General features: G+C 41.8%; 1 protein-coding gene across 1 annotated transcript; it reads left to right on the forward strand.

Annotated features, from left to right (window-relative positions):
* Window positions 1–17,728: 17,728 nt before the first annotated feature.
* Window positions 17,729–19,587, forward strand: GSC (goosecoid homeobox). The gene is given in 4 exon segments (XM_033063242.2): window positions 17,729–18,000; window positions 18,002–18,426; window positions 18,607–18,866; window positions 19,263–19,587. Coding segments are annotated over 4 exon segments (1,110 nt in total). The 3' UTR covers window positions 19,416–19,587.
* Window positions 19,588–22,072: the final 2,485 nt, after the last annotated feature.

The raw sequence follows: 22,072 nt of genomic DNA on the forward strand, positions 1-22,072 counted from the left end.
GCTTTCATTGCAAAGCAATGCCTGTAGATCTTGTAGTTGCAGAGAAAATTTTGCAAGTTGGTGCCCTAAACACTTAAAGCAAAGGTAAAGGCCAAATATTTTTAAATTCAGTTTTTAAGTTAAACTTAATTATCTTAGGTTCTGACCAAGAACTTCTGAGTTTTGAGACTGGCAGTAGACCAGCTATAAAATTCCTGGGTTAAAAAATGTTTAATAAATTTTAATATATTAAATAGTTTTATGTATTTATATCTATGTGCACACTTACAACTATAACTACAAAACACAAATTTTTAGATCTTATGCACCAGATTTAAGTCATATACTACTGACTTCACAGGCAGAAGTGTCACAAAACCAGAGAGGAACAGGGTATTTACACGGTCAATATAGATTTAAGACCGGTATATTTCTGTATCTAACAATATAAAATACAGAAATGCTAGCAGAATTTTACATAAAATAATTTTGGTAATTGATTCTTAATCTGCGCTTGCAGATTTTTTTATTTTTAAAATAGAAAAATTCATTAGTCATGCACCATGATAGGAAAATATTTTAATTTTGGCTGTGTGCACAGAGTACGTAGGAATGGCTAAGGAATAGGTGGGAAGGGGTGATGGATATAATGGATTCACTTGAAGGATTCTTTGAAATGTGTTAATCGTTTGTGATCACAATCATTTGTGTTAATGAAAGGGTTTACCAAAAAAATAAAATCAAAGCTCTTATTATTGGTTCCTGCAGGACTTGTTTTCTGTTCCCCAATAAGAGAATAAAAGCAATACCATGTACCCAAGGTGGTTTGTCATCCAGGAGGAATAACAACCAGTAAGAAGCACAAAAAAACCCCATGCCTGCAAATGATAAACATGCAGGAATGTGTTTGTCTTCAAATACTAAACAGTTCGGAAATAACTTTTGATTGAAAAATCCATAAATTACTACAGTGTGTTATTTCAACATTTATTCAACTGTGTATGTTTATATTATACCAACATTTATTCAACTGTGTATGTTTATATTATACCAATCAATATTTAACTCAGCTCATGATCCTGCCACATTCTATTTATACTCATGTATCTATATCAGATAAAGGTTTTGCAACTATGTGGTGAATTCCAGTCATGCAGTTCTGTTTTTTTTTTTTTTAATTTGCTTGAAGAACTAAGCAAGTGAACAGGATGTACTGGAATAATAATAATAATAATAAAGATTAAGAATAATTTCTTGCTAGAAATAGAGAAATTCAAATATCTGAGTAGAATTGGTTTCAAACAAAATGTATCTCTTCTTTTCTTCTGCTTTTCCATACCAATATAATTATAGCTTGCTTTGAAAATTGGAATTGTCATATAGGCAATGCCAAACCAAACAGAGCTGGCTATGGGGTTTTGATCGTTTTCTCTGGTGCACACAAAGGTCTGCCTACTGCATTTATTACAATAGCTCCTCAGAGGAAGTCAGAAATGCCATGTTCTTTGTACTCATCAAGTTTCACAAACATCAATTAAGAAGCTGGCTTTTGATTCCCATCACCCTTCTTCCTCCTTCCCCCAGGAGTTTTGTATCCTAAATAAAATGGTCAAAGGGAATATTGTAGGAGAAGACTTCCTCATGTACATATCTCTCTATACACACATATACACAAATTCAAAGGCACGTACATAAAAGCACTCACAGATACACACGCACATGCACACGTGTACATACACACCCAGAGGGTGTCTGGGCACTGCAACAAGCTCCTCAGGGCAGTGGTCACAGCACCAACCTGACAGAGCTCATGAAGCTTTTGGACAATGCTCTGGGGCACATGGTGTGACTTTTGGGGATGGTGCTGTGTTAGGAGTTGGACTTTGATGTTCCTTGTCATCAAGGGCCCACTCCAACTCAGAGTATTCTGTGATTCTATACATAAATGTACCTGTATGTATATGTATTTCAGAAAAGGAATATTGCACTTCTGTGTGCCCAGTCCCTCCTGTAAAGGTGTTGAAAGATGTGATGGGCCCCCAGCAACACTGACCACTGGTGGCAGTGAAGATGCACCATGTGTCACCAGAATCTTGTTTGTGCTGGTCAGAGCAGCTCCTGCAGCAGCGACAGAAAAAAACTTTCAATCTGTTTGGTGTGACCAGCAGGAAGCTCTTTGCCACGCTGGGATTCAACCACAGACTCTCAGGTCATCCCAGCTTTCCCTTGGGAGGCTCAGGGGCTCCAGCATCACAGTCCTGTTGAAGTCCTGTCTGCAGGCTCTGTGTGGAGCATGGCTTGCACACTTTGGGATCAAACCCTTGCACAGACACTTGCATCCAGCTGCAAACATTGACTCTCTATTTCTCTGCTCTTTTGATTTTTGTCTCTATGTCTACTGCTTATCTATTTCTCTGTTTTCCATTTCCCCCAATTTTGTTTTGCACTCTTAATATATTAACAGACTGAGTTTTGCTCCATTGAACTAAACTTTCCAACTCAATTTCCAAGAAGTTAATCCCATTAAGTTTTTTATTGTATTTGAAATGGATGTGCCAAGGAAACGGTATTGCTGTAATTTATAAGTGCACTGCAGCACCTCTAGGAGACAACTGTCTCTGTGCTTGGACAGGATATGTTATATAGAAATTGAGAGAGGACTTGTAAGATTTCTTTTCCACTATTGAAAGCTTTCAAGAACTTAATCTGAAAAAGTGATTATTTCTTTTCTCCTTGTGTCCAATAGACAGTGTTACAGTTTTAAAATAAAGATCATATAGCCTTGGAAAAGCATTTAACAAGCTTCATTGGGATATCATGTTGCAAGCAAAGTCCTGCTATGAAAAATTCTTAAATGTGGAAAATAATTTGAAATTTTGGATAAGCCATGGCTCACTTATTTGATTTTTTTATGAAGTTACAAAATAGATGTTGTCCCCAAATACCCTGATCTGCAATGATTAAACATAGTCTTGTGTGGAGGCCTGGCACAAATCCTCTGCATCATAGCTTAATGATTTATTTTGTTTCGCCCTGAATTTGTCCCTGTTGAAGTCCAAATGTCTTCCAGGGGAGTTGGTTTGGACCATGTAGTCCATGTGTGATAAAAAAAAAATAAGTCTGCTTTGAATAAATGGGGCTGGGTCCATTAAATACGTTTTTATTGTTGGATAGGGTAGCTAGAAGAAACCCTGAGGTAGAGCTCAGCCCCATTGCCTGCTACCAGAGGACTGGAAAACGAGGCAGAAAGCAACCTGGCCATTCCTGGGCAAATGCTTCTCATTTCCACCCATTTGGGCAGAAACCCCTCACAGCAGAGCTGTGTGTGGGGGTGGCTGCTGGGGAGGGCACGAGGGAGGGGAAGAGGTGGGCAAATGAAACCCCAGTATTGCTGTGGGTGCAGGGCAGAGCAGATTCCACCTGGGTGTGCACATGGGTCACTGGGAAAGACCTGTGTGGCCTCTCCATGAGAGCCAGGTGCTGTTTAAAGCACCTTCAGGGTGGATCCAAACTCGAAGGTTTCCAAATCCCCTCCATGGGCTCCAACGGGGCTGTGTGAAATGCACTGATTTGCCATCAGGAGTAAGTTTCTTCATTCCCCATCCCTTGAGCTGGATTATGTCATCATGCCAGGGCATTAACCTAGGGCTTGTACGTCTAAATATATTTGATTTTGGGTTTTCTTCTCTTCTAATGTTACAGCTTTGCCTGTATTTTATAAATACTCCATTTAAGGAGCTATTTAGCAGTAACAACATTCCTGAGCTCAATCCAAGAATTGAGCTAATTATGGCTCCCCTTCAAAAATCTATTTCCACTCCCCCTCCCAAGGCCTTCTCTCCCCTGTGGTCAAACAGCCTGAAGATAATAAAGTGCAAAAAACTCCTACCTAAATAAACAGAGGAATTAATTGGATACACTGTCGCTGACAGATTAGTAAATCCCAGTCTTGCATTACTTATTTATGTGAGTCATCCTGCTGTGTGGAAATATTTGTGTAATACCCTGATTTAGAAGAATTATGTCCAAAACCCACAAAACAGGAGGTTTTTTCGGCATCTTCCCTAAATGGGATAAGGAAGAGTAACAAGTAATCTGTTTTAACTGCTCATTAGCTGAGTAATGCAACTGGTGATAAATACAAAAGAGAAAGTTTCTGCTCTTGCAACTTCATTACCGTTGCATTAATTTTTCTTTTTTTTTCCTTCAAGAAAAGTCATGCCTTACAGTGTCCTTGGAAAAAAAGCCTTCTCTGTTTATAGGCAGTGCAATTCCACATTCTTGGTATATGGAACACCAAATGTCCGGGGATAGCCAGCATCCTGGCAGAGTGCCATGCATCTTATTATATGGTAGGAGAGCCAAATTTCCTCCTGCACAGTATGTCTATAAATAAATTGCTTCTTCCCAAGCAATTGAATAGAAGCATTTTTCCAACCAGCATGCAAATACAGGATTTTTTCTTACTGCAAGTAATAGCCAATTTATATTAGTTTAAGGTCAGAATTATTTTAACAATTATATTAAAAATGCTTTCTCCTGAGCTTGCACAGGGATGTAAAAAAAAATGCAATGAAATTTTTTCTTCACTTGTAAGGATCTGGCATAAAGAAGTCATCCCTCAACTGTCTGCAATTAAAGTGTTATATGTACATTTCAGCAGGGCTGTTAAAGGTTGACACTGCAGTCTTGAGATTGCATTTGCATTCAGCCTGTAGCTTCTTTGGGGTTTATTTACACAGTGCCTAGAAAAAAAAAATCTCATTATTTATATTGGTGGCTCTAAGTAGATACTAGAAAATAAATTGATATTTTGTGATATTTTTTGATTTTAAATCGGGATGTCAGCAAGCTGTCATTGAGCTCCACATCTCTCACTTTTATTCAGAACATATGGTTGTATTTTTGTGGGCTTGACTAATAAGGTTATTGAAACAATGCAGGGAGGAGGTTAGGAAATTTTCATCTGGCTACTTTGGTAACTTAAATTTATTATAATAATCAGTCTTAGAAGGTGTCTCTGCTTTTCAGTCAGATTGGCTTTGTGCCACATCACCTCTTTCAGAAGTGAGAACCAAAAGGAAACTGTAGTGGTACCACCCTGTTGAGCTTCAAATATTGACAGAATTAGAACATTCCAATATGCAAAGTATATCTTATTGTGTGACTTCCTTTTATTACACAGGGAATGTCTTAGAAACCATGGCGAGACAAGGACTTTCTTTTGTTCCTTCCAAATCTCAAGTCATCATCTAGAGTAATTAGGTAGTGTATTTACAACTTTGCAGCTTTTTAAAAGGTTTTTTTGAGAATTAATGATTTCAAGCTATCGTTTTCCCTTCCTCTCTTGATACCAAATTTACACGGTTTTTCCCTTTAACGTCCTTCCTCTTCAGTGATGAAAACTTTTTATACAATTAAATAGTATCTCCCATTCAGAACTACTTCCAGAAGGAAATGTTTGCTGCAGTGACATCCCATATGGTAAAAGAAGGATGAAGAAGTTTTTTATTAGAACTAGAAAGCAGATTCCTTTAGAGTCAGTATTAAAAACTAGTGTTTGGGAAAATGCTGACTATATTATTAAGCAGTGTAAGGAGTTAATATATTTCTTGTGAGTACTTTCTCATGAAAACCAGTATTTTCTCATGAATTTTGATCTAGTGTGTGCAGCATCGTTTCTCTGTAGCTTCATCTGTGCCTCCCCCTTTGACTGGGAGCCAGAACGGTGTCATAGATAGAATTAAGTGGGCCATCCTTTCTTGAGACAAAGTATGTTCTTAAATAATAAATGATCCTGGCAAGTTGTTTATTACCAGCAGTTAATGATCTGTTTATTAGTTAAAGTCTGTGGCTGTTAACACTCTAACAAATCAGTTCACTCTGTTAAACATCAATTTTGAGTACATTATTGGTATTAACCATACAACGAACTAAAACTGTTGCAGACAGTTGATTTTATTGCTGTAGCAGAATTGTATAATAGCAGGCAAAGGTGTTCAGTAGGGTACTGCTGTAGATAGATTAGGTTACGTTTGTTTTTGTATTGGTTAGCAACTCGCTCTTATTCACAGTGAATGTGTATTCTCTTTTCCCAAATGTCTCTCCAGCAGTTTAAATTCCTACACACTCTAATTTCCATGCTTTTAAGAGTGTAAGGATTACTTTTGTGTCTGTGCATATAGTTTGGGAAAAAAAAAATGATGGCTTAAAAATTAACTTCTGGAAGGTGTGTGGCATGAATAGCTTGCTTAAAAAAGGTAAAAGAAAAGCTCAGAAATCAAATGCTGCTAGCACTGCTTGTTTGCCTGAGCAATTGGCACTAGATCAACAGGTTTTCCAGACTGGTTGCAGCTACTGGGAGGAACAGACAGAGACAGAGATTGAAGATTCTGGTGTCGGCTCTGCATTAAGCTCTGCTTCACTTACATCATGTTAAAATCCCACAAGCATCTTCATAAAAATGAAGACCTGGGATATTAGGTGATCTTGATGAGAACACTTGGTCTTGAGTGGAATTGTGCACTACAAGGTTTTGGCTCTGCCTAGTCCCAAACCATAAAATACATGGACTGCAATTTTGCATCTGATCAGGAAACAAAGCTGTAAAAGTAGGTTCACTCCTAGGGCTCAAGTAGTGGTAACAAGTCTGGCAAGACTGGATAAATAGGTGTGAGAATTACATTCCAACCCGCAAATTCAAGAGTTCAGATCTGTTCTTTCAATTTTGGCCCACTTCTCATCAAAGGTAACTGTAAATACTTTCTGCATTTAGAAGTAATCCGCTGATATATTGGCAGAGAGTAACCCCCAAAAGCTTTTCTCTAAAATGCATAAAAAATACTTTTCTCCAATCTGCTTCATGACTAAACTATTTTTAGGGTTGTTTCTATGCTAGATTAATCAAACTGATCCAAAACTTTGTATAGGCCCAGTGTTATTTCTCTGCTTTCTGGAGAGGCTGGTTCAAATTTCATTTATATCTTAATTCTGTAGAATTCAGCTAAAATCAACATAGTTAAAACAGCAATCAGTGGTTCATGGTGTTTAGCTAGTGCAAAATAGCATTTAAAATTAAATCACACTAACATTATATTGATAATCTACAACTTGCTTGGGGTAGAAAAAAATACCGGAGAACGTGTTGTACCACCACAACTGTAGCTGTGGTCTAAAAGGTCAGTACAGAACAAGAATTCAGTAACAAAAGTGACACTTTGGACCCTGAACAGGAGGATGTCTAGCATAGTTTTCTGTAATGGTATTAAAGTATTCAGCTCTTTTCATGTTTGCCAACCAATTTTAATGCCCTGTTGAAGGAGGAATAGGAGGACCTGTGTTTTACACCCAGTGTCAACAGCAAGGTAATTTCCCTAAGAGTAAGTACTGCTTTCCTGAGAGTTTTAATTACCCTCGAGGTCCTGTGGTTTTCATCCAGACTTGCAATTAGCCAGTTATCCCACAGGAAGGTATTTGCAATGTAATCTGAATTAAAACCTTATCCAACTCCTGTTAAAACCAAAGGTAATGTAGGTTTGCTGAAATTCTCTCTCTGTCAGTTTGTTGCCAGTGTAGCTTGTTTAGGGGCTTGAGCTGCTGCAGCTTCCCTGTCACTCAGGGTCACCTACCCTGCTTCAGAGCAGTCCTAGAAAACAAAGCAACAAGAGAGGAGAAGGAGGACAGCTCAGCTCTCACCTTGGCTAGGCAGGGACAGAAACTTTCCCACTTGCCTCTGGGAACCCCAAATCACATTTTAACCTTGCAAAAAAGTGCGGATTTTGTAGACTAGTGCTATAGAAATGGTCGTATCTGAAGTCATGTCGCTAGCTGTGGCCCCTGAGGATTACTGCCTGCATATGCAAGTTTATGCAGTTGACATTCTGAGTTTGTGTGCATTGTAAGCACAGCACACAAAATCAGACATATCCATAAATCTGACTGCACGGACACTTACTTCTTGCCTGAAATGTAGTGATCACTACATGCATTTGTATGTGTTTATATATTCAAGTCCTGTGCAGGATGGCATGAATGCTAAATGTGTTTTCCTTTCCTGAACACCTTTTACTCTCCCTTACTCTGCCCTGTTTACACAATGCCACAAAGCAATGAGTGGTTTTAACAGAAAAACCTCTGAGTTGTTTCTGGTAGCATGTATTTTTTCTTATCAATGCACCACTCTGCATCACCCTGCAAAATGCAGGCAAGTGCCAAAACAATAGACTCTTCCTGTACTTTTACTTTCCTTCAATCTGTAAGAGCGAGGCTCCATTTAAATCCTTCTAAATGAATATTGTGAATGACACATCAGAGAAAAGCGTGTATTTTACCAGTCAGGTTTGAGGGTGTTTGAAATCAGCCCTCGGTTTCAAGTGACAGATAGACAGCAGCCAGGCTAACAGAGCAGAGGGAGGGTGAGAGGGAAGTTGTATATGCTGGACTGGTCAATGGGACTCAAGCAACCCACAGGAAAGAAAATACAGAAATTATGCAATTTTATGTCCCATGGTTATTGTTCTTTATAAACAGTATCTGTATTACTGCAGTCACTCTCAGCACAGAATTTTTCTACATGCAGAAAGCAAGCAGAAAATTCAAATGCATTTTCAGAATTAAAGAGGTTATATTTGCAATTGCTTGATTTTCTTGTCTGGATTTTAATGGAGAGACAGGACCAGTCCAATGATTTCAGAATAACTGTGTTGGTGGAATTGCACAGTCTAACTCCTGGATTGCTTAAGAGTGAAAGTTTCGATTTTCCTCCTTGAACCTTGTTTGAGACTGCACAACATGCAACACAACCAAGTGTGGAATACAGTCCAGAAAATTTAAGATGCAGTCTGAATATTGTTTGTGTTCTCTCCCTCTTTGAGGACAGGGCAAGCAAATGACATGTCAAGCTAATGCTTTTGTTAACCACAGCCAGTTCTGAAGTCAAGGCATTCTGTGCACCAGAAAGTCAGATTTCTTTCAACACAACTCTTTCCAGTACCTGATGTTCATGTTTAAATCATTTTAGAATTAGGAATCCAGTTGTTGGGGCCAGAGTATAGGCTAGGGAATATTTGTACAAAATATTTAAAGTTATTCTCTGGTTTCCCTGGATCCTGCTAACGTTTCAACATGGGCCAGTCTCCTTTTGCTGAAATAGGGCAGGCTGAGGTTAGGAAAACCTAAAATTAGTGGGATTTAAACTCTAATGGCTAGACTAAAGCATTAGTCATCTGGTGACTGATGCCTTAAGATCTTTCTTTGTAAAGAAAATATTTTTCAATCAAAAGAAACCAAAACAGTGCACTACCTGCTTGGGCAGAGTGTGAATATGTCTCTCTATTAGAAAATTGGTTGGGTTACAAAGATTCTGAAAGTTACCCCAAACTTTTAAAAGTTTTGTCTTATGTTACAAAATGAATATACAGAGGAACTTCACATGACACTTGTCATGGCTTTTGCAATATTTAAAGATACACAAGGAGATAACCTTTCAGATAGAGTACCAAATTAGTGATGAAAATGGGTAGATGCTGCTGTCACTAACTGCTGTTTCAAATCCATCTTCATGCCCTGTTTAAAATAGCAAATTTTGTAACCAACATGAAATTCAAAGGTTTGGAAAGGAAAACTTTTGCATAGACAGTTATTGCAAGAACTGTTACTGGGGTAGAATTTGGTGTTCCGAAAATGTCTGGAGTCTTACTGACGCTTTTACTGCTACGTGGGATGCCTTTTCTTGGTTTTGGGTCACTTCTGAACACGAAGTGTCAAAAGTCCATGGCTTACTTTAAAGGAAGCCTGCTCTGTTAACTATGGTGTCTCCCTAGAGCATGCAGAAAAGTAGGGAAAACATCTGCAACCCACTGTCTTCTTCAAGCTGATACTCACAGTACACTTGATGAGATAGCTGAAAGGCTCAAAATACCCTCAGCAAAAAGCCTTTTCAATGAGAAAATTCAGAGAAGATCAGAGCACTGTATAAATTCACATTCTTTATACACTGACCTCCTTGGTTAGATCTTTCCTAAAATATCTTACATCCACTGGATTTTCTCAACATGGTAGCAGATGCATATTTACTACTCTGAGGTTAAACTACAGTGAAGAATTGGCCCAAGAAATGCAGATATCCATCCATCCATCCATCCATCCATCCATCCAGTTTTGAGCACATTTAATCCTCAAACCAGTTCCTAATGTATGTTGATATATCCACTGCAAGAGGCAGAATGGGGGAAGAGCCATTATTCTCTCTCCCTGAGGATCTTTACCAATGGCAAAAGTCACATAAGGATTCATCCTCGCTCCCAAAAGCATGTTGTGCCACATCAGCACATAAATGAAGAGGATGTCATCGATAAAATATCTGGAAAAGGAAATATCCCTGACTTTTGGCCCCTGTATCATGTTCTCTGCTCAGTTCCTAGTCCAGAATTTCATCTAACATGCTGACCTCTTGAAACAGGCATCAGGCCCAGACTATGATCTTGCATATCTTACTAAAACTTTGGAGCAAATCCATCAAAAAACCTCTGAATTTACATTTTCTTAAAAGAACAGAATTCCCTTCAAAAACAGAAGAGGACTGGGCTGTGAAAAAGCAGTGCATAGGATTTAGAAAGAAAATAGAAACCCAAAGGCAAAATGTCTGGAGACAGCTGCAAATGGATAAATACTGGAATGATACTCCTGATTCATAGGAGCAAAAGACATTCTTGTTGCTCCAAAATATCATATCATCCCAAATTATTAAAAAAAAACCCTGTCTCATTAGATGAGATTCAAAGTATAAAAGCTACATAGTATAAATTTTCAACTAGAGTCAAACATGTATCACAGGACTACAAAAATCTAGTCCTGGTTAGTTTGGAATTAGACTGTCAGTTAGGAAGAGAATAACCATAAATTAATCCAGACCTCAAGTTAATTATATCTAAATTTAACATTTTCTGGAGGCTTTCAGAAAAGTACCAAAACCCTTAAGTATATCAATATTGTAAATTAAATTGTCTTTAGAAATACAAAAGAGAAACAAATCCAAACTTTATAATATCATATAAACACAAGTTTTGAGTTCTGTCATTTAGTGGTTTGAGTCTTGTGTTCAATTCTACAAATGCTCTTTGCTGGAAATAGGCTATTTTTGCCTAAATTAGAACACAAATGAGGATGTGGTTTACTGACAATGTGATAGAGACATAGATTAAAGTTGAGAACATTAATAGGTAAATATAACAACTGTTCCACTTCAGTTGCTTCACTGGATGATGTTGTTTTTTGCCTAATGTAAGCACTGGTCACTGAAACAGATTATAGTGATATTTATTTCAATGACATCATCAAAACGTCGTCTAACCAAGATAGTATTTCTGTAATTCCTTCTGGCATATTTGTCTTGCTACTTCAAATCTGTTACCCTTCATTATATATTTCTCCACCACAGTTTTGTTGGTTTCATTTTTGTACTTTTGACCTTCATTACTGGTATTGTTTCCTGGATTTATAAAAATGCAAATGCTACGTATTCATGATATGTATTCATGACATGTATCTGGCACACTTCACTTAGAAAAGTGTACTTGGCTTCAGTCATACAGCGTTTGGAAATGTTAATGTGACTTCTACCTGGAAGATACTCTCTATTTCCCTTCTGATTCAAAATCACTGGCGAGTACCAACCAGAATTCCACAGGTGTGGGAATGGGCTCCAGTTCCACTTCCAGCATGGTAAACACTGTTAGATTACAGTCATATTCACAAACTCTAAATCTCCTAGAAAACCATGGAAGTTTGAAAACGCATCATGTGCACGATACCAAAAACAATGCAGTAGCTGTCTTTTGTACAGTTGATTTATTTATTTTTAAAGCTGACTTTATTGCTCTAACTCCCTTGCAAAGACTTTTGAGGTTCTTTGCATTACAAATAAAGAGCTACTTTGGGTGTAACCTCCAGGGCCTTTTCAGAGAGAAGAGAGGTTGTGGTGGCATTATGTATGTACAGTTTATACTACAAAGATCTCCAGACAATGTAATAATACTTGGGCGGAATGATAAATGCTGACCACACACAAATTATGTTGATTTGTAGCTCTGTGTGCTCAGGATCTGTCATGGTTTAAAATCCAATGTGGTACACGATGATCCAAAAATTTAGTTCAGTTATTGGAATAAGGTAAATGAGCAACAGAAGTCTTAGTTTGGTTTGTGTTTATAAATTGGGAAAATGGTCCTTTGGCTTTTTTGGTTTGTTTATTTTTTTTTTAATTACTCAACTTATGATAGTACAAACCCTGGCATAGAAAGTGATCTAATAACATAACGAGCACAGTTTATGCACAGTGTTTGTAGGGAACAGATACACATATCTCCCTCTCCACTATTATGTGTGACTGTATGTATAACAAGGGGAATTAGAATTAGCTCATCCTTACAGGGAAAAATTAAAGCAATAATAGGTTGGAGTGAAGCCATTCTGTCTTGAAGCTGGTAAGCACACTGCTACAGTATGTTCTATTTCCAGAAGAAATTTTGGCTGCTCTCTATACTGTAATTGAGAACCATTTTGTAAACCTGGGTCAGTCGTATGTGTGCAATAGACCTGCTATGTCAGCCTCTCCAGCACATCCCTTAGAATGATTTTTTTTAATGTAGATGTCCAGATCATCCCTCTTTGCTGATCTTAAATGGGCTTGATCACAGTATCTTTGAGAAAAATATTTTGCTCAAACTGCTTTTGATGGAAAACAGAACTTCCAAGTAGCAGGGCATCCTTATGTTAACTCCTGCAATTGCAGCTGAGGAACCAAAGTGTATTCCCACTGTCCCCTTCCAAAGATGAACTATTTCAAAAGATTATTCTTTGCAACAATCTGCTCAGTTTAGATGCAGATTTCCCTGTTAAGACAAAAAGTCTTTTTCTTGCTGAGTCAATAATGTCATATGTCCTCCTTTGCCAAGTATGCTGTTAGTTGGAATACACATGAAACCTCCAAAAGAATCTCTTTGGCCTTTGTTCAAACTCATGGAAACCTGTAAGAGTTCTGCTTTCTTCACTAGCTTGTATCAAATCAGACTGGATCCATACCAGCTTTTAAATTGCTATAGAGTTTGAATTGTCTGTAACAGAATTTGTCTATGTTGACTCATTACAATTCTGAAAAAAATCACCCCTGACCACTAACAAAGGGGGTAGTGTATCTTGAGAACTCTGTGTATGACTAACTGACATATACAATAAATACAAATGTTACTACAGCAACAGATTGAAATTATATAGTTCATTTAAACCTTTTTCCAACTTCAGCTTAGTCCCAGCTAAAGCACACAGGAAATAAACATATTGAGCTGTCTGGCACCAGGCAACTATCCAGGTCCTGTTCTGTCTAGCACTGTGCTAGGCTTATCCATCTAATCAACATTAGGAGGTTTATTTATGTGAGACGGCTATATTAGCAGTAATAAATGAATTTATTCAGTAGCTTGGTGGATTTATACATGTACAAAATCATATTCGTTTAAGGAGACTTAAAACTGAGTGACTCCACTGCTTTCATGGACCTTATCCTGAAGCCCTCTCAGCACATTCTACTCTCTCCTCTTCACAAAAAAAAAACAAAAAAAAAAAAAACCAAAACAACTCAAACCGCACAACTCACCCCCCCAAAAAAATCCCAAATCACAAAAAAAAACCCAACGCACCACCAAAACAAAACACTACTTGAAATCAATGGAATGTTTACTGGAGCAAAAACTGCAAAAGACTTAAGAACTCGTGAAATGCAACTGAACATGAAGCTAGCTAAGTGGCATTTCAAAGGGTTGTGGTATATTTATATACATTGTATGCAATATTCCATGTATAAAAGTCTGTCTCAATTTTTACAGCCCAAGGTAGTCTGTAGAAGAGAAACAGCTGACAGAATTCAGTAGGGATATCTGGGTTTTCTTCATCACACCTATTTGTACTTTAGACAGACTTTGTTTTAAGGCATTAATTTGACATGCGAGTCAGGTCTGTGCTACGTTGAAGACTGTTTTCACTGATTCCTCTGTTGTTTTTTAGAAAACAAGACGGAGAATTCTCCTAGTGCTAAGGTTTATCCATTTCAATCAGACAGTGAGTGGCACATTCTCACCTCATTCGCAGTTTTTAATTCCAATTGATTTTGAAATGTCCCTTCTCCTTCCCCCCTTTATACTGCCACTTGAAAGCTGAAATGCAGCAAGAATGTAACGTTAGGTGCCAGTTTGCTGAATTACAGGGTGACTGCTTTAGCTGATCCCAAAAAGCAAGTGTCTTTTTATACCGCATAAAAGCCTGAAATGTTTACATATCAAAAGGCTATAGGCCAATTTCTGTCAAAATTATACATGAAGTTAAGCAGTACAAGCAATTTATTTAAACACTAGTCATTGTAGAAAAATTCAAAACCATATGCTCTTTTAGCAGTTTTTCACAAATGCATTTGACCCATGACTTGGCAAGACACGCATGCTTCATAATTTACTCTAAATTTCAAATCCCCTTGACATTTAAATAAAAGATCTTCATTAATAAAGTTTATATGAATGAAAACTTTAGAAGCTGATATTGTTAGCGGGAAGTTTTCAGGGAAAAAAAAAAACCAACCGCGTTTCTGCCTCGTTTTCAAATGACTGACTCTCCTAATCAGTTCAAGATAAGTTTATTCTGGGAACAAATTACCGTAATTTCGCATTGTATAACTTTTATACTTTTTTTTTTTTCCTGGTGAAGCAATGATGCAATCAATTTGAAACAAACGTGAGGAACGCTGCAGGGTGATGGCATTTGTGAGATGTGCCGCGGATCGCGGTTTCAGAGAGAGTTTCGCCGCCGGTCATGCCCCGAGCCCTGGTTCAGCCCCGCTCCCCTCGCGTGGGGCGGGAGCCGCAGCCGGACCGAGCCGAGCCGAGCCGAGCCCGGCCGGGCTGGGCTCCTGCGGCTCCCCGGTGCTGCTCCGGCCGCCAGGCCGGTCAAACATTCCGCTGGGAAGGCAGCGGGTGCGTTTTGCATCCCCGGAATTATTCTTTAATATATGAAAATAAAAGAAAGAGTCCGATTTCTCACCAACGCACTTACATAGACTTGTGTATGGTGATTGCTTTGCATGAAATCGTGTTTGGGTAATAATATTGAAAATCAGCGCCGTGTTTACCGTATTTCATACCTAACAGCTTGCTCTGCCCAGTGCTATGCTCCTCTTTAGATCCCTCTTTCAACCCATGCTGTGACCACCCTCCCGTAACAAACAATTGCTTAGCAACACTATGCAGCACAATTTGCTTGTGTTTCATTTGTTATTACAATTTCACCCCGACATTGTGTGACAACTGATTGTTTGTTTAACACAATTTTCCGTTGGCTAGGTTAGCGAAGAGCGCGTGGCAAATGAGAAACTCCGAGAGCAGGTTTTGCGAGGCGGGTATCAAAACCGGGGGTTGCACGGCAAAACGACTCAGATTAAAACAAAACAAAATAAAAGAAACCTTCTGCACTGTGGGAGGAAGGTTATTTGGAAAATATAATTTCTAAATTAGGAATAGAGGTAAGCGTTGTAGCATGGTGGATCATCCATCAGGGGAGCAAAAAACTCCTTGGGAAGCCGAGCGCCGGCGCGGCCCGAGCGGTGTGCGCTCCGCCAGCGCCGCGGCTCCCTCGGAGCCCAGCCGGGTCCTGCTGTGCTGCTCCCACCTGGGAGAGGCCGGACAGGCGCGGAGATGAAGCCCTGATGCGAGTGATGCTGAACACCGAGGAGTCGGCCCCGGGGGCGGGTGTCCCCAGCGAGGGTGTCCCCACCTGCGAGCCCCTGCTGGAGCGGGCTCCGCGGGCTCACCCGGTTCGTCCCCGAGGGCTCGGTCCCGGGCTGAGCGCTGTCTCCCGTCCCGAGCCCCCGGGATGTTCCCTGCGGGCCGGAGCCAGAGCGGGCCGTGCCCCGCTGCCGGCCTCCGCCCAGGCCTGGAGCCCCGCTCCCCGGCACCCGGAGCCCCGCTCCCCGGCACCCGGAGCCCCGCTCCCCGCTCCCCGGCGGAGGGATGCTGCCGCGCATTGCTGCAGAGCCGCTGAGGACGTGAACCCGCATCCCGATGGCGGCATTAAGCGGGCGCTGCTCTGCATGCGGCGTGACCGGCTGCACTCGGGGAATTACTGACCAAAAAACCCCAACAAACCCAAACTCCCTCTCCAAGCCCACCCACAAACACACACAGAAAATAAAGAAAACTCTCAAAATATCACCAGGGAAAAAAAAATCCAAAATCTAACAAAATGCCCGCCTAACCCTCTATCAAATAGTTTCCGTCAAATTTGAAAAACTTGCTCGAAGTTCAGGTCTAAATGCCAAAGGCGTAAGAAAATAGTTAGGCAGATGAATTGAAGTAAAAACCGATGCTGCTAATTAATCACATTGCGATTTATCAATAAAGAGAGAATTTAGTTTTGGTATTCTTTTTTTTAACGTTTATTCGGGTCTTTCGCTATAAATAGGTTTCAGATCATTCTCAGGTGCTGTTTAAATCCTGAAATATTGAGGAAAGGAAGGATAAAGATAAAGTGCGAGCAAGCGCTAAAGAGGATATTCTTTGTTGAGGAAAAATAATGTGTTCCTCGTAAACGGACTCTAATGGCTTGTTTTCATTTCATGCGTACAATTTCCTACCTTCTTTGATGGAGAGTTGATGGGGTAAATAGTCTAATCTTATTCAGTTCACCTCCTGTGGATTCCCAGGGACAGTCGTGACAGACGAAGTATTCTGCAAATCACAAGAGCCAGCTACCAGGAGAGCCAAACCTCTTAATAGGAAGAGTTTTAGGGATTCAAAATTTCTCCATTTAAAAATTCACGAAACATGCAAAATATAAAGTTCTCCGTATCACTGCAATTTTATGGGCTTTGTTTTCTAGGCTAGATAATGAAAGATTAAAAAGAAAATAAATAGGTACCAAGATAGATAAGAAGCAAATCGGAATACCTACCACACCCGAGGATTTGAGATGGCACTGGTCTTTAACATTTGCATCTCTTGACTTGTTTTAAATATAAAAAGTGATGCCTGTCTGAATCTGTTTAAAAGGGGGAAAAATAAAAGAAAAAGGAGAGAGAGTTGTTTACAACATTCACGCGTACTTGTTCCGCCAGGTGACCTAGGAAAATAATATTAATTTTAAAAAAAGTTCAGTTACTCAGTGAAGATGTTGCTTCACTTCATAAACTTTAAATGAAAGAAACACATACTCCTCAATCTCTTTCAGTCCTCCGAACCGGGGACGCAAGAATCAAATCCTGCTACAGAAACACTCAGAGTGGGGGGGACGTTGCATGGTTATGTGGCAGTTTATTTTTTTTTAAAGTGCTTCTTAACCAGTTCGAAGCATAAATAATGAATCTGAGCCTTAGACAGAGGAAATCGCACCCACTAACGTGAACTAACACGACCAAAGTAGGCGCATAATAGACAAGACTAGGAGCTGCTAACTACTTCTACACAATGGCATTAATAAGATTAACCTGAGCAATTAGCCGGTGCAGCAGAGATCAAGCCTAAATCTGGGGCCTTTCTAAAAAGCCCACTAATGGAAAGGATTACGTTAATTTCATTAATTCTCAATACACAGACTCGGGCTGCTTTCACTCCTTTGTGTAACCCCCACCTCTTCCCCACCAAAAAAGGGGAGAAAAAAAAAATCAAATCTGGTTTTGTTTGTCATCTGCATATTACCAGGAACTAAATCCAGGATGACGTCGCCTGGGTATAAAAAAGGGAAGAGGTTCAGATGGATTATACTCCGAGCAGCCCTCTGGGTTGAGATCAGTAAACAGGCGAGAGTTGAGGGGGGAAAGTTCCAGGGGTGGATCCTGCGCGCACGCACACACACCGCACACGCGCGCACAGACACACACGCACACTCTGCCCGCAAGCTGCCCTCGGAAAAGGCTCCGTTCTTTTCGCTCCGATCCCTTTTTAAAATTTATCCGAAAAGTTTCGATTTCGTGTCCTTCCAGCCTCTCCCCCCCCTCCCCAGCCACCACCTACCCTCCCTCCCGCCCTCCTCCCTCCCTCCCCCGGCCGGTCCCCGCCGCCCTGCCCCGCACGGTTTGGGGCATGCCTGTGAGCATGTTCAGCATCGACAATATCCTGGCGGCCAGACCTCGCTGCAAGGACTCGGTGCTGCTGCCCCCGAGCGCCGCGCCCGTCGTCTTCCCCAGCCTCCACGGGGACTCGCTCTACGGCAGCGCCTCCGACTACGGCGGATTTTACTCCCGGGCGGTGGCTCCCGCCTCCGCGCTGCCGCCGGCCGTCACTGGATCTCGGCTCGGCTACAACAACTACTACTACGGGCAGCTGCATGTGCCGGCGTCCCCCGTGGGCCCTTCGTGCTGCGGGGCCGTGCCGCCCCTGGGCGCCCAGCAGTGCTCCTGCGTTCCCCCCGCAGGTAAGGCCGGGCCGGGCCCGCTTTGTTCCCGCAGCCGCGGGGCCCGAGCGGGTGGCGGGGAGCTGGCGGCCCGCAGGAGCGCGGGTGAGGGGCGGGAGGGGAATTTTCGGGATGGGACGGGGGTAGGGGCAACAGCGATCTCATGCAAAGCCTATCGTCGACTCGTCTGTCTGTCCGTAGGTTACGAGGGCACTGGGTCAGTCCTGATGTCCCCTGTTCCCCATCAGATGTTGCCCTACATGAACGTGGGCACTTTGTCCCGGACGGAGCTGCAGTTACTGAACCAGCTGCACTGCAGGCGAAAAAGACGGCACCGGACTATCTTCACTGACGAGCAGCTGGAAGCGCTGGAAAACCTCTTCCAGGAAACGAAATACCCAGACGTGGGCACCAGGGAACAGCTGGCCAGAAGGGTGCACTTAAGAGAGGAAAAAGTGGAGGTACTTTGCTTTCTTTTTCCTTCTTCAACCCTCTCCCAGCCGCACTGAAACGCGCCCGGACCGGATGCACGGCGGTGCGGCTCTGCCCGCGGGGGGAGAGCGGCTGCTTTGCGGGGACAGAGGGAAAGTTTAGCGTTGTTTCCTTGGGGCGGCCGGCCGAGCCTGTCTCGGGGCTATGAGCGATTGTGGGCAGGCGGCTGTGCCTCCTGGAGGAGCCCGGCCAGTCCCACCCGAGCGGCCGAAGGCTTCCCCGCCTCCCTCCTCCGGCCGAGTGCGGCCGCCGCACACCGGCCCCGGCGCGGCTCCCGCGGGGCTGAGGTCAGCGGAGGGTTTGCTGCATAGTTTTATTTTCTTTTCTTCTTTCTCCTCTAATAACTTAATTTCTTAACGTAACAGGTTTGGTTCAAAAACCGCCGGGCGAAGTGGAGGAGGCAAAAGCGATCGTCTTCGGAGGAATCAGAAAACGCACAAAAGTGGAATAAAGCGTCTAAAACGTCACCGGAGAAGAGACAAGAGGACGGGAAAAGTGACTTGGACTCTGACAGCTGATACTTCTAAGCGGGGGGGACATTTCCCGTGGACTGTCGGATACGCTCCCGAGGATGCTACTAATCTTGCACAAGATCTGCCTTGTTGGAGGGGGAAAATATCTGTATATAATGTACAATGCCCCGAGTGATTCCGTGTAAATAAAATGTGTTGCGGAGGTGTTGCACAGGTAGACGGCGGCGCGTTTTTTCACCCTGCGCCTCGGGAAGAGGGAGAGGAGAGGGACAAGAGAGTCGGGAGCGATGGTGCGCACTCCCCGGGGAGCAGGGCCGGCCTTGCCCGGCTCCTTGCCCGGCTCCTTGCCCAGCTCCTTGCCCAGCTCCTTGCTCAGCTCCTTGCCCTGCGGTGCGGTATCGCGGGGAAAGCCGGCGGAGGGCAGCGCTGGCCCCGCTCGCCGCAGGCCGGGAGCGATGGTGGATCCCACACCCGGAGGGAAGGGACTGAGGCCCGGTACGGAGCCAGCCCGGTACGGAGCCAGCCCCGCCGCTGCTCCCGGGTTTTCCCCGGGCCCGGCCCGCCCCGAGCGCTTCTCCCGCCCGGGAGCGCTGCGGTTCCCCCGCCCGCCGCTGCCCCCAAGGATGCCCTTGGGAAACTCCAGCAGGCGAAGCAAACCCGCCCCACACTCGTTACTCTGTCCCGTCTCCCTGCGCTGTCCCCTGTCTCCCTGTCGTTGTGCCTTGTTGAGTTTGCAAAGCGCTTGTCTTTGATCCTAGTTTAGAAAAGCCACCTCTCTTCAGCGGTGTTTAAAGTTGTTGTTAATACATTTTAGACACTATGAGACGAATTACACGTAAGGGGAGTACGAGCCCTTGTGTGCTGCTTTTTTAGGGTGTTTCAGAGGAAGTTGCTAATTTAAGTTTTCTCCCCTTTGAGGCAGCACCTCTGCAATTACGAAAGCAGTGACAGCCTGGTCTCGTTTTACTCTTCCCTCTACGAGGGCCTCGTAGTAGAGACGTCTATTCCCCCTTGAAAATTCACATTCGTTTTCCTTTTAGTTTTATTTCCCTGTGACTTTCCAGCGCAGAGCTCATAATTTCATAGAGGAACCAGAGCGGTTTCTCCATGGTGTTCTGTTTAGGAAGACCCTTCTGTCTCCTTGCCTGAAAGACTTTTCATAAAGTTAAAATAAATAACCTGAGAGTTTAAAGCCAATTCGGATGATCTCTGGCCCGAAGACTTCATGCTGTGCCTTTCATTCAAAGCTAAGTGGTAGTGAGCTGATTTTTTCTTCATTATAGCCAACGCCTAAACTCACCTGTACCTATTAATCTTGCCTAGTTTAGACAAATTGTTTTTTTCAAATATACTCACCATTCCTTCCAGTGGCACGAGAAAGGATCAACTGCTGTGCTGCTTGCTCTTATGATTTTTCCTATTTTTCATGATATGTCCAGGTTTTTATGGGTGTTGTGACACGGTTCCTACTGCAGGTGTTAGTGTGATAGAGCCAGTCTTAGTACCTGACTGCTCAGAAAACTTTTTAATGTTAATGTTTCCACATAGATGCAGTATCTCTTTCTGAGCGATGTCTCACCACACCAAGACGTAGGAACAGCTGCTGTGGAAGCAATTCAGTGTGGTTTTGTGTGAGCCAGTCCTTTAGGGGGCTAAGAGTTTCACTGCTCTCTTGAAGAGAAGAAATTTAGCCTCCTCAGTGCAGTGGAGGAAGAGTAAAAACAAATGGATTTTTCTTCTTGGATATATGTAATGGTTTGGTTATATGGAGCTATTGCACTTTGGAGATTCTATTCCTATGAGTGCATATTTGACCTCTGTAAATTATATTGAATCACAACATAAAAGCACCAAAAATTAGTTTTCAAATTGCTGAAAATTAGATTTAGAAAGAAGTGTTTTGTTCTGTTATACAGAGGAATTCTCACTGAGTGGATTTTTACTGTCACCACCTCTGTATTTAGTCATTGTTAGGTTTTAAAGTGCGTACTTAATTTGCAAATAAAAGCCAGGTCTAAGGATAATATTGCCCAAGACTTTACAAATGTTTATATATTTGTGTTACTTCCATGTGTAAATATCCCTACTGCCACAATAGGAGCTTGGTAAGATTTTGTATTTTGTTTTGTTTTGCTTTTTTTTTTTTTTTTTTTTTGGGGTGGTAATTTTGGAAGTCACTATTAAAGATTTTAGCTTGCATAGTTGGATGGGGATCTGGGTTTGTAAGAAGTGAGATTTAAAAGTATTTTTGATTACCAATAGGAGTTACTTAAAGTTGCAGTACTTAGACTTTTCCAATGGGAGCAATGGTTCCTATTGAGTACCATGGAAGCTCCAAGTCCCTGAACATTCCAGTTTATGGATTTATTGAGAACTGTTTGTTCTGTGGAAGCATGGGATGTGATGTAAGACTCAAAACTTTGTATTCCAAGATACAGTTTCTATCCATGGAATTGTGATGAAATCACCTCCGATTTCCTAAAATAACATTGTACCTTTATCTGTATTAATTTTTGAGTTTTCTATAAACTCTTTATTACCATAAGCTTGATCTTGCAGTCCCAGGAATCTATTGTTATTACTACATATAGGTGTAGATCTACTGATGTTAATAATATGACTTTAAAATCTAATTGAAAAGCAGTTTTAATCTTGACCTAAAAGCTTAACCTTACTTACTAAGAATGGTGTTCGTGCCATTA

Source organism: Catharus ustulatus, chromosome 6 (genome assembly GCF_009819885.2).
Source record: "Catharus ustulatus isolate bCatUst1 chromosome 6, bCatUst1.pri.v2, whole genome shotgun sequence".
NCBI lineage: Eukaryota > Metazoa > Chordata > Aves > Passeriformes > Turdidae > Catharus > Catharus ustulatus.